Source organism: Lactuca sativa, chromosome 8 (genome assembly GCF_002870075.4).
Source record: "Lactuca sativa cultivar Salinas chromosome 8, Lsat_Salinas_v11, whole genome shotgun sequence".
Lineage (NCBI taxonomy): Eukaryota > Viridiplantae > Streptophyta > Magnoliopsida > Asterales > Asteraceae > Lactuca > Lactuca sativa.
In genome coordinates, this window is record NC_056630.2 from 194,909,440 (window position 1) to 194,922,478 (window position 13,039).

The 13,039-nt window shown below is 44.1% G+C and overlaps 1 protein-coding gene across 1 annotated transcript; it reads right to left on the reverse strand.

Moving 5' to 3' along the window:
• Window positions 1-9,417: 9,417 nt before the first annotated feature.
• Window positions 9,418-11,737, reverse strand: LOC111900183 (polygalacturonase QRT3). The gene is made up of 3 exons (XM_023896058.3): window positions 11,432-11,737; window positions 10,946-11,182; window positions 9,418-10,581 (listed from the first exon to the last, which is right to left on the reverse strand). The coding sequence occupies exons 1-3, from the start codon at window positions 11,642-11,644 to the stop codon at window positions 9,559-9,561; spliced, it is 1,473 nt and encodes a 490-aa protein (XP_023751826.1). The 5' UTR covers window positions 11,645-11,737; the 3' UTR covers window positions 9,418-9,558.
• Between the last annotated feature and the right edge of the window lie 1,302 nt (window positions 11,738-13,039).

Below are 13,039 nucleotides of genomic sequence, written 5' to 3' on the forward strand. Positions count from 1 at the left end.
CGAGGAGGCACGCGCCGCGCCCGATGTGGTGACGGGTATGATTCCTTCCTTCTATCTTTTATTTTTCGTTGTTATGATATTGATATGTGCTCTGTGTGTATGCATGTGTATTAGGATCGTTCCATGTGAACGGCATCCCGGTTCAGGTATTGTTCGACTCGGGTGCATCCCGATCGTTCGTTTCTCTTGCTCTTAGCAAGAGATTTCATGAGACTTCAGGCGAGTTAGATTGCCCGTTAGAGGTAGAGATTGCCGATGATCGATCGGTGCGAGCATCGGTGGTGTTTCGAGATTGTGTCCTGCGACTGTTTGAGGAGTGTTACCTGGTAGACTTGGTTCCCATTCCATTGCGTGGGAACAAGGTGATTATTGGTATGGATTGGTTGAGCCCTAATGGGGCAGTGATAGATTGCGCACAGCAGCTAGTGCGAGTCAAGACCCCAAGCGGGGGAGAGTTAGTGATTCATGGAGAGCGGCCGCAGTGTGGACCCACTGTATGTTCAGCAGCGAGGGCTAGGCGCTACCTTCAGCAGGGATGCGCGGGTTATGTCGCGTACGTGATGGACACCCGGGAGGCGGGTAAGGCGACCGTGAGCGAGGTCCCGGTGGTTCGAGATTTTGCTGATGTTTTTCCAGAGGAACTACCTGGGATACCTCCGGAGCGACAGGTGGAGTTCAGGATTGACCTCGTTCCCGGTGCGGCTCCGATAGCCAAAGCACCGTATCGGTTGGCTCCTCCCGAGATGCAGGAGTTGTCTACGCAGCTGCAGGAGCTGCTGGACAAGGGATTTATTCGGCCGAGCAGTTCGCCCTGGGGAGCCCCGATTCTGTTTGTGAAGAAGAAGGATGGGTCGCATCGGATGTGTATAGATTATCGGGAGCTGAACAAGGTAACGGTAAAGAACCGTTACCCGCTTCCGAGGATTGATGACCTCTTTGACCAACTTCAGGGCGCATCTTGGTTCTCCAAGATTGATTTGCGTTCGGGTTATCATCAGATGAGGGTCAGGGAGGAGGATATGTAGAAGACCGCGTTTCGGACGCGCTATGGCCATTACGAGTTTGTGGTGATGCCGTTTGGGCTCACCAATGCTCCTGCCGCGTTCATGGACCTCATGAACCGTGTATGCAGACCGATGCTGGACCGGTCTGTGATAGTCTTTATCGATGATATCTTGGTTTATTCCAAGACCCGGGAGGAACATGAGGAGCATTTGAGAGAGGTGTTAGAGACCCTGAGGAGGGAGAGCTTGTATGCCAAGTTCTCCAAGTGTGAGTTTTGGTTGCGCGAGGTGCAATTTCTGGGGCACCTCGTCAACCAGAACGGGATTCTGGTCGATCCGGCCAAGGTCGAGGCCGTGATGAGATGGGAGGTTCCGAAGTCCCCATCTGAGATTCGGAGCTTCCTAGGATTGGCAGGCTACTATCGGAGATTTATCCAGGATTTCTCCAAGATAGCCGTGCCCCTGACGCGGTTGACGAAGAAAGCCGTGGTCTTTCGGTGGGGACCCGAGCAGCAGGCTGCATTTGAGACGCTGAGACAGAGATTGTGTGAGGCGCCGATCTTAGCCCTGCCAGAGGGCGTAGAGGATTTCGTGGTTTATTGCGATGCGTCCATTTCTGGGTTGGGCGCGGTACTGATGCAAAGGGGGCATGTCATTGCTTACGCCTCGAGGCAGCTCAAGCCTCACGAGGCGAACTACCCGACGCACGATTTGGAGTTGGGGGCGGTGGTATTTGCCCTCAAAATTTGGCGACATTACCTCTATGGGGTTCGGTGTACCATCTACACGGACCACAAGAGCTTGAGGTACCTCATGGATCAGCCGAATCTGAACATGAGGCAGCGTCGGTGGTTGGATGTGGTAAAGGATTATGATTGCGAGATCCTTTACCACCCGGGAAAGGCCAATGTGGTGGCCGATGCGCTTAGCCGCAAGACGGCACCGATCAGGGACGCCTGTTTGAGGATGACTGTGGTGACTCCCCTGTTGGAGCAGATTCGGGAAGCTCAACAGGAGGCTATCAAGGAGGAGCATCGGAAGAACGAGCGCGTAGTAGGTCAGATTTCCTCCTTCGATTATGATAGCCGAGGGTTATTGACACTACACCATAGGGTGTGGGTGCCGTATCGCGGGGGCGTGCGCCAGATTTTGATGGAGGAGGCGCACAAGTCCCGATTCTCTATTCATCCCGGGGCGACGAAGATGTATAGGGATCTTCGTCTAGACTATTGGTGGCCCTGCATGAAGCGGGATGTGGCATGGTACGTCGAGCGGTGCTTGACCTGCAGGAAGGTCAAGGCCGAACATCAGAGGCCGCATGGCAAGATGCAGCCGTTGGACATTCCACTGTGGAAGTGGGAAGATATCACGATGGATTTTATCACGAAGCTTCCCAGGACCGCGCGTGGAGTGGATTCGATTTGGGTCATCGTGGATAGATTGACCAAGAGTGCTCACTTTATTCCGATTCCGGAGAGCATATCGGCCGAGAAATTGGCCGACATCTATATCAGGGAGATTGTGGCACGGCATGGGGTGCCAGTATCGGTGATCTCGGACAGGGATGTGCGTTTTACTTCCAGGTTTTGGAAGAGATTCCATGACGAGTTGGGCACTCGTCTGCATTTCAGCACCGCCTTTCACCCGCAGACAGATGGACAGAGTGAGCGGACCATCCAGACTTTGGAGGACATGTTGCGGGCGTGTGTTCTGGATTTCGGTGGTAGCTGGGATACCTATCTTCCTTTGGCTGAGTTCTCCTACAACAATAGCTATCACGCGAGTATCGACCGCCCTCCCTTCGAGATGTTGTACGGACGGAGGTGTAGGACCCCGATATGCTGGGGTGAGGTTGGCCAGAGAGTTATGGGAAGCACCGAAGTGGTGCTCAAGACGACTGAGAGGATACAGCAGGTCCGAAGCAGGCTTCAGACTGCTCAGAGTCGACAGAAAAGTTATGCCGACAAGCGTCGATCCGATTTAGAGTTCCAGGTCGGGGATATGGTCCTCCTGAAGGTGTCACCGTGGAAAGGCGTCATCCGATTCAGGAAGCGGGGCAAGTTGGGCCCGCGATTCATCGGACCGTTCAGGGTTTTAGCCCGGGTGGGCAAGGTAGCATATAGGCTGGATCTGCCAGCCGAGCTTAGCCAGATCCACAGCACTTTCCATGTTTCGCAGTTGCGGAAGTGCCTAGTGGACGATTCTGCAGTAGTACCTTTGGAGGATATTCAGGTTGATGACAGCCTGAACTACATCGAGCGCCCAGTCGCAATCCTCGACAGGAAGTCGAAGGATTTAAGGAACAAGAGGGTGGAGCTAGTGAAGGTGCAATGGCAGCACCGCAAGGGTTCAGAGTGGACTTGGGAGCCGGTAGACGAGATGATGGAGCACTACCCCGAGCTGTTTCAGGATCAGGCAGCAGACTTCGAGGACGAAGTCTAAAATAAGTGGGGGAGATTTGTAGCACCTGGTTTCCGGTATGTGAATTTTATTTGAGCATTGCCCTAATTTAGCCTTAGACTCGGCGAGTCATAGGGTCCGACTCGCCGAGTAGGGACGGGACTCAGGACGCGTTTTAAGTAGGCGACTCGACGAGTCCATATCCTGGACTCGGCGAGTCACCGCTGCGGGATGAAACCCTAAGTTTCAAGGGTTTGCACCCTATTTAAACTCTCATTCCGCCCCAACTCGTCCCCATTCACCCCCAGAACTCCCCCTACATCGTTTTCCCTTGTTTTCTTGAGAGTTTGAGGTGTTCTTGGTGTGTTCTTGATGGTTTTTGAAGTGTAAGAGGAGTAGATCAAGAAGAGGAGAAGGAGATCAGCCATCCTTGTGTCATTTCAACATTTCCTTGAGGTATAACCTGTTTTCCCCTTGATTCTATGCTTAAAACTTCATTTGGGTCCTTCTTGGTCAATTTCCCAAGTTTGCATGTTCATTATATGTTGTAATAAGGCGTTTGGCCTTTGGATCTATGTAAGATTGAGCTCCAGGAGCTCAAATCTGTTAGCTTTTTGGTCCCATAAGGCTTGTTAGCCCTAGATCTACCATTTTGAGACATTTTGAGCCTTATAATCCATATTGGTGAATATCCACACGTAAAGTTGGAAACTTTACGTGTGATTCGTGTCCTAGAAGTCCAGATCTATGAATGGCATGGTCTGGAACCGAGCAAATCGGTATATTTAAGGAGTGCATGGCGACGACTCGGCGAGTCGCATAGGTGACTCGGCGAGTCTGGTCGCGAGTCACCGAATTGGTCCCTTCTTCATGTGTCGAGTTGAGCCTTGAGTCACAGGGGGTGACTCGGTGAGTTGGGAGCTGAACTCACCCATGTTAGGACTCGGCGAGTCAATGCCCTGACTCGGCGAGTCCAAGGCAATCTTCATAGTTCAAGAACAGACTCGGCGAGTTGTTCATACAACTCGGCGAGCCTTAGCATAAAGTGTTCTTCGGATGAAGATGAACTCGACGAGTTGTTCATACAACTCGGCGAGTAGGATGAAGGTGTTGAATGGCAGTTAGAAGACGGACTCGTCGAGTCATAGCCCGACTCGACGAGTAGAACCAGGGACCCAGGACATTGGTTTGCTAAGGACTCGGCGAGTGGTGATCCACTCGGCGAGTCGGGTCAACTGAAAGTTGACTCCAGCCTTGGCTTAGAGTTAATCCAGGGGTAAAATGGTCATTTTACCTAAAGGACAGTTAGCAGTGTTTGATTGAGTATGTCGTGGAAATTGCAGCCGGAGGACTCCCGGAGCAGCAGCAGTCAGTTAGTTCCCGATCAGTTCAGCAGCTACTTTGAGGTGAGTTACCTTCCAGTAGCGGTGGGTCTAAGGCCACAATGCCGACCCACCAGTAGGAGTTGTATGATAGATGATTGTCTTTGTGATATCATCTAAGTTCGCTAGTACCTGACATGATATATGCTAGCATGATATGCTGTATGTGATAGTAGTAGAGTTTGGTTGTTCGGACCGAAGGGTAGTCAGGCACCCCAGATGCGTCTGACAGTATGTGACGATATGTATGCATGCTGGCCTGTTCTGTTATATGTGATCGTAGTAGTAGGGGTGAAATAGTCCCCGAGGATCGGTTGTTAGGACCGATGGGTAGTCAGCACCCCAGAATGGCTTGACACGGGTAAGACGGCACCCCAGAATGGCCGTATGGGTAGGTCAGCACCCCAGAATGGCTTGACACGGGTAGGTCGGCACCCCAGAATGGCCGTACCGGGTAGTCAGGCACCCCAGAATAGCCTGGCAGTATATATATATGTTATGTGATTGTATGGTATGCGGTACGTTGGGGGATCTCACTAAGCTTTGTGCTTACGTTTACAGTTTTGTTTTCAGGTACCTCTGCATCGAAGGGGAAGGAGCCGGCGCGGTAGCGGCACGTCATACACACACTCTTCGGTTTCCGCATTTATGAGATTTACTGGGATTGTACTCTGATATTTGATGGGAAGTACGGTTTGGTTTTTGAGAACATGGTTGCAATGTGTTATGGTGTGAACAAACAATGTTTCTTTTATTTAGACAATGTTTTTATTTATTAATATTTTCTAAAGTAATATCAAACAAAAAAAAAGAATTTTTTTTGGGGTCGTTACAAAATGTCCAACCTGCCGACACCGATAACAAATCCTCAAATCCCGAATTGGAACTGACTGCCGACAATCTCGTGCACCGTGCCCCTCCTTTCCGCACCTGCGGCATGCACCACCGGACCAACAAACTCTGGTGTAACCCCTCCCACACTTCCCACAAGTGTGGCCGCTCCGATCCCCCATTCTAACATCTACGGTCCTGGACCGTTTCGGCGCCGACTGCGACTGCATCGGGGCCTGCCTCAGCTTACGCAACTGCAACTCAACCTCTAACTCATGCCACATGGCGGCCTCCTGCAACTCCAACAAGGTCTCACACCTCTGCGCAGACACGAACTGTCTGATATCCCTCTTGAGCATACTCAGATATCAGGACATCTGAGCCTGCTCCGAAGCGAACTCAGGGCAAAACATCGCCCTCTCAATAAACATCCTGGTGATCTTAGTCACTGACTCCGAATCCTGCTTCAGCTCAAGGAACTCCCGAGAAAATCTCTCCTTTTCATCTCGCGGAACATAGCGAGTACTGAACATCTCTCTGAACCGATCCTCTGAAACCGCAGTCCTCAGTGCGTCGAAATATGACCCCGTGGTCAATCTCCACCAATCCTTCGCCCCGAGCCTCAATAGGTTCAGAGCACACCTCACCCTCTGATCAGCAGGGCATAAACTCGTGGAGAAATACCCCGCCACGTCTGATAACCATCTCATAGCAACAATCGGGTCCTGAACCCTATCGAATGTGGGAGGCTCCGTACAGTAGAAGTCCCGATACTGGAAATCCCGACTAGCTCCTCCCCTTGCCGCTGCTACAGCCGCCGTAGCCGCCGCGGCAACCGTCTCTGCGAGAGCCGCATATCGCTCATCGAAATACTCAATCATGGCGGTCCTAATCGACCCAAACAATTCTGGCGACTCAGCCCGTAACAATGCAGCAACCTCATCACGCAGGATCTCGCGAATCCTCGCATCCCGCTCGCTCGTGCTCGTCCGATCGATAACCTCCGATGGCACCGATTCACCCGGAACTCGCTCTCCAGCTCCCGATCCTGATCCGGATCCACTATCATCATGCCTCGAAATCTCCATACCGAAAACACCATACCAAATCCCAGACACTTCTTACAATCCTGGGATCCAACTCTCGCAACCCTACCCTAGAGATCATGGTTTCCCTGATACGCGTATGGGTCCTGTGCTTTCAGTAGTACGGGCCCATACTACCTTCCACACCTACCCATATTTGTATGAAGTACTACCACAATACCCTAGAGAACATGCATAACAACTATCAACCCTCACCACTAGAGGAACACTGAGAACATCCCATAGGGGACCCTAGGCTACATGCATCACATATTAGGCAACATTATCATGAATTCCGGAAGATCCCTAGCCTAACTCTAGCATGCTGTTCTATCAAGCTCAAATAAACAAATATCATGTATGGTATCTTGGGGTTACTTACTGGCTCCGGCTGATCGTACCTCCGCGTCCTCCTTTTACCAAATTTGAAAACCATTTTAATTTCTCTTTTTAAAATCCTCCTCGATTTGAGACTGGGGTCACACAAATGTTTCCCCAATTCACTCAAACCAAGGCTCTGATACCAACTTGTAACGTCCGAAATTTCAAAACAATTAAAACTTTTCAAAATCACTCATCTTATTAACATTGTTACAAAAAGGTTTTCAATACATTATTTAACAGAGTAATTTCCCAGGTTCATATCATAAAACACCAACGCGAGGAACGGTACGATCACACCATTGCCTTGCCACAGACTCTTGAGAACCTGAAACATAAAACCACAACTGTAAGCTCGAAAGCTTAGTGAGATACCCCCAGAATACCAACCACATATACGCCTTCCGGCCCATAACATATCGCCTTCCGGCCCATAACATATCGCCTTCCGGCCCATAACATATTGCCTTCCGGCCCATAAGAATAAAATGCATATATAACATAACAAATAATCATATAGCAGTTCATAGACAACAATCGATCAACAGATCACATATCATAGCGTTACTCTAACAAGATACCGGTCTAGCCGGTCACTAGCATAACATTACCCCATGAATCAGTCAACATACTAAATGCATACATATGCCTTTCCAGGCCATGACCTTCCGGTCCACATAGCAACGCCTTCCGGCCCATAACATGTAATAACAACTACCCGGATTTCCATCCGATAAAAGGGTCGGCCTTGGTGCCATAAACCCTAGCGATATAGTGAGGATAACTCACCTCGAAACTGCCGACTGAACAGATAGCTCAAGCTGCTCCGATCACTGATACGATCTCCACCTCTGGATAGTCACCAATGCACTAAACTCAAACAATAACAACAATTACCAAAATACCCCTGGAACCACTGGTAATTCCTTGGTCAAAGACAAGGTCAAAGTCAACCCCTGACTGACCCTACTCGCCGAGTCAACCCTATGACTCGCCGAGTCCCCCTACTCAGAACTTCACTCAACCCGCGACCTAACTCGCCGAGTCACCCCAAGACTCGCCGAGTTCAACGACTCTGAGTCCACTCGCCCTTAACTCACCGATTCCTTAAGACACCCTTTCTACACGTCGAGTATCCCCTTTTTACTCGACGAGTTCCTCCTGGAAGAATCGCGGGGCCACCCCGACTCAACTCGCCGAGTCTGAAGAACAACTCGACGAGTCCCAGTTAATCTTCAAGCTACTCGCCGAGTCTGAAGAACAACTCGGCGAGTCCATGCCATGCAGACGAGCAACTGCTTCCTAAATTACGTATGGTCCCGAGATACACAATCATGGGACTTTCTGGACTTCTAAACATCTTATTACTGGGGTATAAACGTCTGGGTAATAACATAATAACCCATCTAATCACTAAGTGGGTTTCATAAACCCTAGATTCGTATACACATCAAAATAACAGAAATGGTTCGAGTATTACCTGAAAACGCACTCTCTGTGTCCCCCAAACCTCAGGACTCGATCCTCCTTGATATTCCTTTGGCCAAATTCTTCTTCTTCTTGCCTAACAAGTTCCTCAAAGTTCCAATAGCTTTCTCTCCTGCTCTAGACGTCCACAACGATTAGGGTTCTTCTCAATCGACCAAAAGACGGACAATGACGGCCTAAGAGGCGTTATATACGATCCAAAACCGAACGGTTAGGGTTTCTGCTGAACAGCGTTGACTCGCCGAGTCCATGTCTGGACTCGTCGAGTCCAGTCGCGAACCGGGTTGTTAAGATTAACTTTGATTCTCCCTTTTATTAACTTTATCAATACCAATAAAGGTATAAGCAAGTCACTTCGTATGGATGTGTCATGATTTCTAAAATGAAGGACTATAAATGTACACTACACAACAAAATATTTATTTTCTTTTGTATTGCGAGGGTTACATTTATTTGTTGCCGTAAAACCGATCGATAACAATATGCATATGTTTTGTGTTACTTGAAATCTAACATGTTTCCGTATAGAACTTATTGCCGAACGAGAAACTATTTTTCGCCGCCGCTTTGCGCGGGTCTACGGCTAGTATATATATATATATATATATATATATATATATATATATATATATATATATATATATATATATATATATATATGTATATGGACTTACGTCATATACTTGGCCCACTTTTACATTTCACAGCCCAAATTTAGACCCAAAACATATCTATTTACTATTTTACTTCCATAATTCACGACGTTATCGTCTTGGGCCAAAAAATATGTGCGACCAACAGAAATGACAATTTTTGTAAAAGTATTTTCATTTTTGCAATCACAACTGAAAACACATAAGCAAATAACTATATTAATCCGTATACTTTTATATTAATCCCATACAGAAAGTTACATTTTCAAGTCAGATCTTGAACTCAATATCATATAGAACAAATTGAAAAAGAATTCAGCTAAATACATATAAATTAGCCTGACATCCATAGACCTTGATCAACGGTCACCGATGCACTTCCTTCAACTGTCGCATCTGATTGAATCAAGACCTGATTTTCCGATATATTTCGTAAAACAGTATTTGGAAACGAGTCACCCGCATCAGTCATTAACGTATGTTGAACAAATTTTATACGTCTAGGAAAAACAAGAATCTTGTTAAAATCAATACTCCACGAGGTTCCATTGACCCTTGTTACACCATTCGCGATAGTTGCCTTTAAGCTCATCCCCTTCACATTATTCTTGTCAACAACTACATGACCAATTTCTGTAAACTCTCGATTCGTTTGATCTAACTGAACGATATCAATCCCTTTATCAGATCCCGAAAACATATTGTTTACAATGTTTATTCCATCCACAACTCCACGAACCGATTTCAAAACAATAAACGCGTCACCCAAAAAGAAACAATCGGAAACATGAAGTTGTACTGGATCTTCGGCTACAATTCCAGTGTAATCAAAGTAGGAATTCACGATTCTAGTTTGTGTGATTCCAGGGACCTTTAAATATATTCCGGTCCCACCAAAACCGTTGGCCTTATTGTAACAATGTACCCCCGTTATCATGTTGGCTTGTCCGGAAATACTGATTCCGACTGCGGCTGAAAAAATGACAACATCTGTGACGGCGTTGTCGTTTCCTCGTAGGTCAATTCCGGTTCCAGTGAAGTTACGTTCACCAGGGTCGCCGCCAGCTGTAATATGTTGACCTAGGAAACAGTTTCGAATGTAGGTTTCGTGTCCACCTTGTACTAGGATACCGGTTGTGGTAAAATGGGCGATGTAACAATTATCGATACTTGTTCGAAGGTTGTTGATTGTTCGGATACCGTTTCCTTTGAAATTACAATCTAACATCAAATCTCGAAGTGTTATGAATTCGTAATTGTATTGAGAATTTGATGATGATGATGATGGAGATGATAAATCGATCATGTAATCATCGGTTGTGAAATTATCAGATGCTTTTAGGGTCCCACCATGTATCTGTTTAAAATAGATCATGATTAATCAATAATAATTTAAAACACTTCTAATGAGAGAGGCTTATAAATGTGGAGTCATGAAGGATTGAATAAGAGGTTTTAGTCTGAATTTGAACGAATTATACCTAATCTTTTATCTAGTAAGAGTAAAACTTAAAAATAATATTTATAATCTTTTACATTTTTCTTAGGTAGTGGGTATGCCAAACATCAACTACATACCTCATTTACATACCAATCACCCGACAAAAAACTAAGAAGGTTTTATAGATGCGATTAGGTACGTGTTATGTAAATTATATATATCTTTTGTTACGTAGATATATATAAAAATGTTTAAATAGATTTGAAGTTAAAAATTATACCAGAATGTTCCCTCGGCCGGCGACCGGGAATTTGATCGGCCGGCTGATCTTGTAAATCCCACCTTCTAGACTTATTTGAACTCCACCGACGTTGTTTATTCCATTCATTAAAAACCCAACACCATCGCCGGAAACGGCGTCGGAAATAGCTCTAAGGATTGCGTCTGTGCTGTCGGTTTTCCCAGTCGGATCCGCACCATATGCAATCACCGGAAAGACTCCTGACCCGGTTGTTGCCTGTGTGAGAGTAGCTTTTAACATTATTTTATGTTTATCTTTTAGCGACGGATTACAGATTAAATACCAAAATGTATTCATAAGCATAAATATTCTAGACTTCTACTCAACCCAACCAGCTGAATTTTGAATATTACTAAACATGTGTCGATCCTACTTGCAAACTCTAGTATTTAGTTATCAGTTATTTTCATTCTCTTCAAACTATATAGTTAAAAAAGAACAATCCGTTTGAATATATATACTTACAGGCGAAGATGGAGAGGGAGAAGGAGATGAAGACGAAGAAGCAAGAGAAACATGATGTTCTCGTTGGAAGAAATACGACTTAAATTCTTGCAATTTTCGTGATTGAAAGTTGCGATCCAGTGGAAACGAATGTCCCATATAGACATGGTTAACCATGATGAAAGTAGAGAATCCTAGTACTAACATCGTGGTATCACACGAAAACACACCCATTGTAGTTGTTGTTTCTTGTTTTCTCTCTCTCTAAGATCTTAGTTATATATGTACATGTATATTAATATAAATATAGAGAGAGGACATGGGAAGTGGAAGGGCTAACCAAGATTTTGAAGAAAAATGGTGTTTTGCTTTTCAAATTTATACAAAATGGATTCATACAAAACGACATTCAAACATATTTTGTGACGAAATTAAGGTCTTATTCTATACTCTCTCTAGTTTTTTTTATCTGTCTATAATTTAATAAGAATTTTGTACATAATTTTCAACTATACTACGGAAGTATACATTTTGTTGGGTTTTTTTCATGGCTTAATGAGACATAAATATATTTATACTTGTAAGCATGTAAAAAAGTGTTTACTTATAGAATCGTGAAATATTATATAAATTCATGCATCATAATTATTATAGAAAAATTAAACATATTTGCACTTATGAATGCGTAGATATGTAAAGAGTGTACTAAGAGGGTGTCTGGGGTTTGATTATTTAAAAAAACATATATATATATATATATATATATATATATATATATATATATATATATATATATATATATATATATATATATATATATATATATATATATATATATATATATATATATATATATATATATGTTTTCTTTTACAAATATTTATTAGCTTTTCCGATATTAAAACTGAATTAATCAAAAATATTTCAGTTACTTTATGCAATATCGAAATGCAATAACTGGTAAGTTATTTTTAATGCATGACAAAATTTGTTTATAAATATAAAAATGAACGAAATAGACATCGTTATATATTATTTATTTATATATTTCTTTATTTTTAACTACATTTTTTTTGGGATTTATAATAATATTTTTGATAAATTTTCTATATAAATAACATTTAAAAATATTTTTATAGCCCTTAAACTTGTACCGATTAAATGTAATTTATTTTTTTCTTTGTAAAGCCTTATTAAAATCCATATGGTTCTTAACTTCATAATGTAAAAATCTGTAATTTATTAAATAAGAACTGGAATAAATATAACAAAATAAGATAATAAAAAATATAATTTATTAAAAAAATTTAAAACTTAAAACCTGCATGCCACAATCAATGCCCTTTCATGAATATACGCGTTTGGTAAAACTAACGGGCAGTTGATAATTATTAACGGGGCAACGTTTTGTTAAACAGTAGATAACTTTTAGATTTGAAATGTTTCGTTTAAACTAAACACATAAAACTTATAACAACAAACGTATTTATCTTTTTAGACGGATTTTATCGAACACTAAAAACTAAAATGTCACATCCAAAGCATGCCCTATGCAAAGGAGATGGTAATTTGGGGTCTACAAAGAAGAAAAAAAGGCCAAGCTCATCTTACGAGTATATGTTTTACTTT

Coding starts and splice junctions, on each gene's coding strand:
- LOC111900183 (XM_023896058.3), bottom strand. CDS start 11,644: ATGGGTGTGTTTTCGTGTGATACCACGATGTTAGTACTAGGATTCTCT. Junction 11,183..11,431: donor CTCCCTCTCCATCTTCGCCT/GTAAGTATATAT, acceptor ACTCTCACACAG/GCAACAACCGGGTCAGGAGT. Junction 10,582..10,945: donor CCGGCCGAGGGAACATTCTG/GTATAATTTTTA, acceptor TATTTTAAACAG/ATACATGGTGGGACCCTAAA.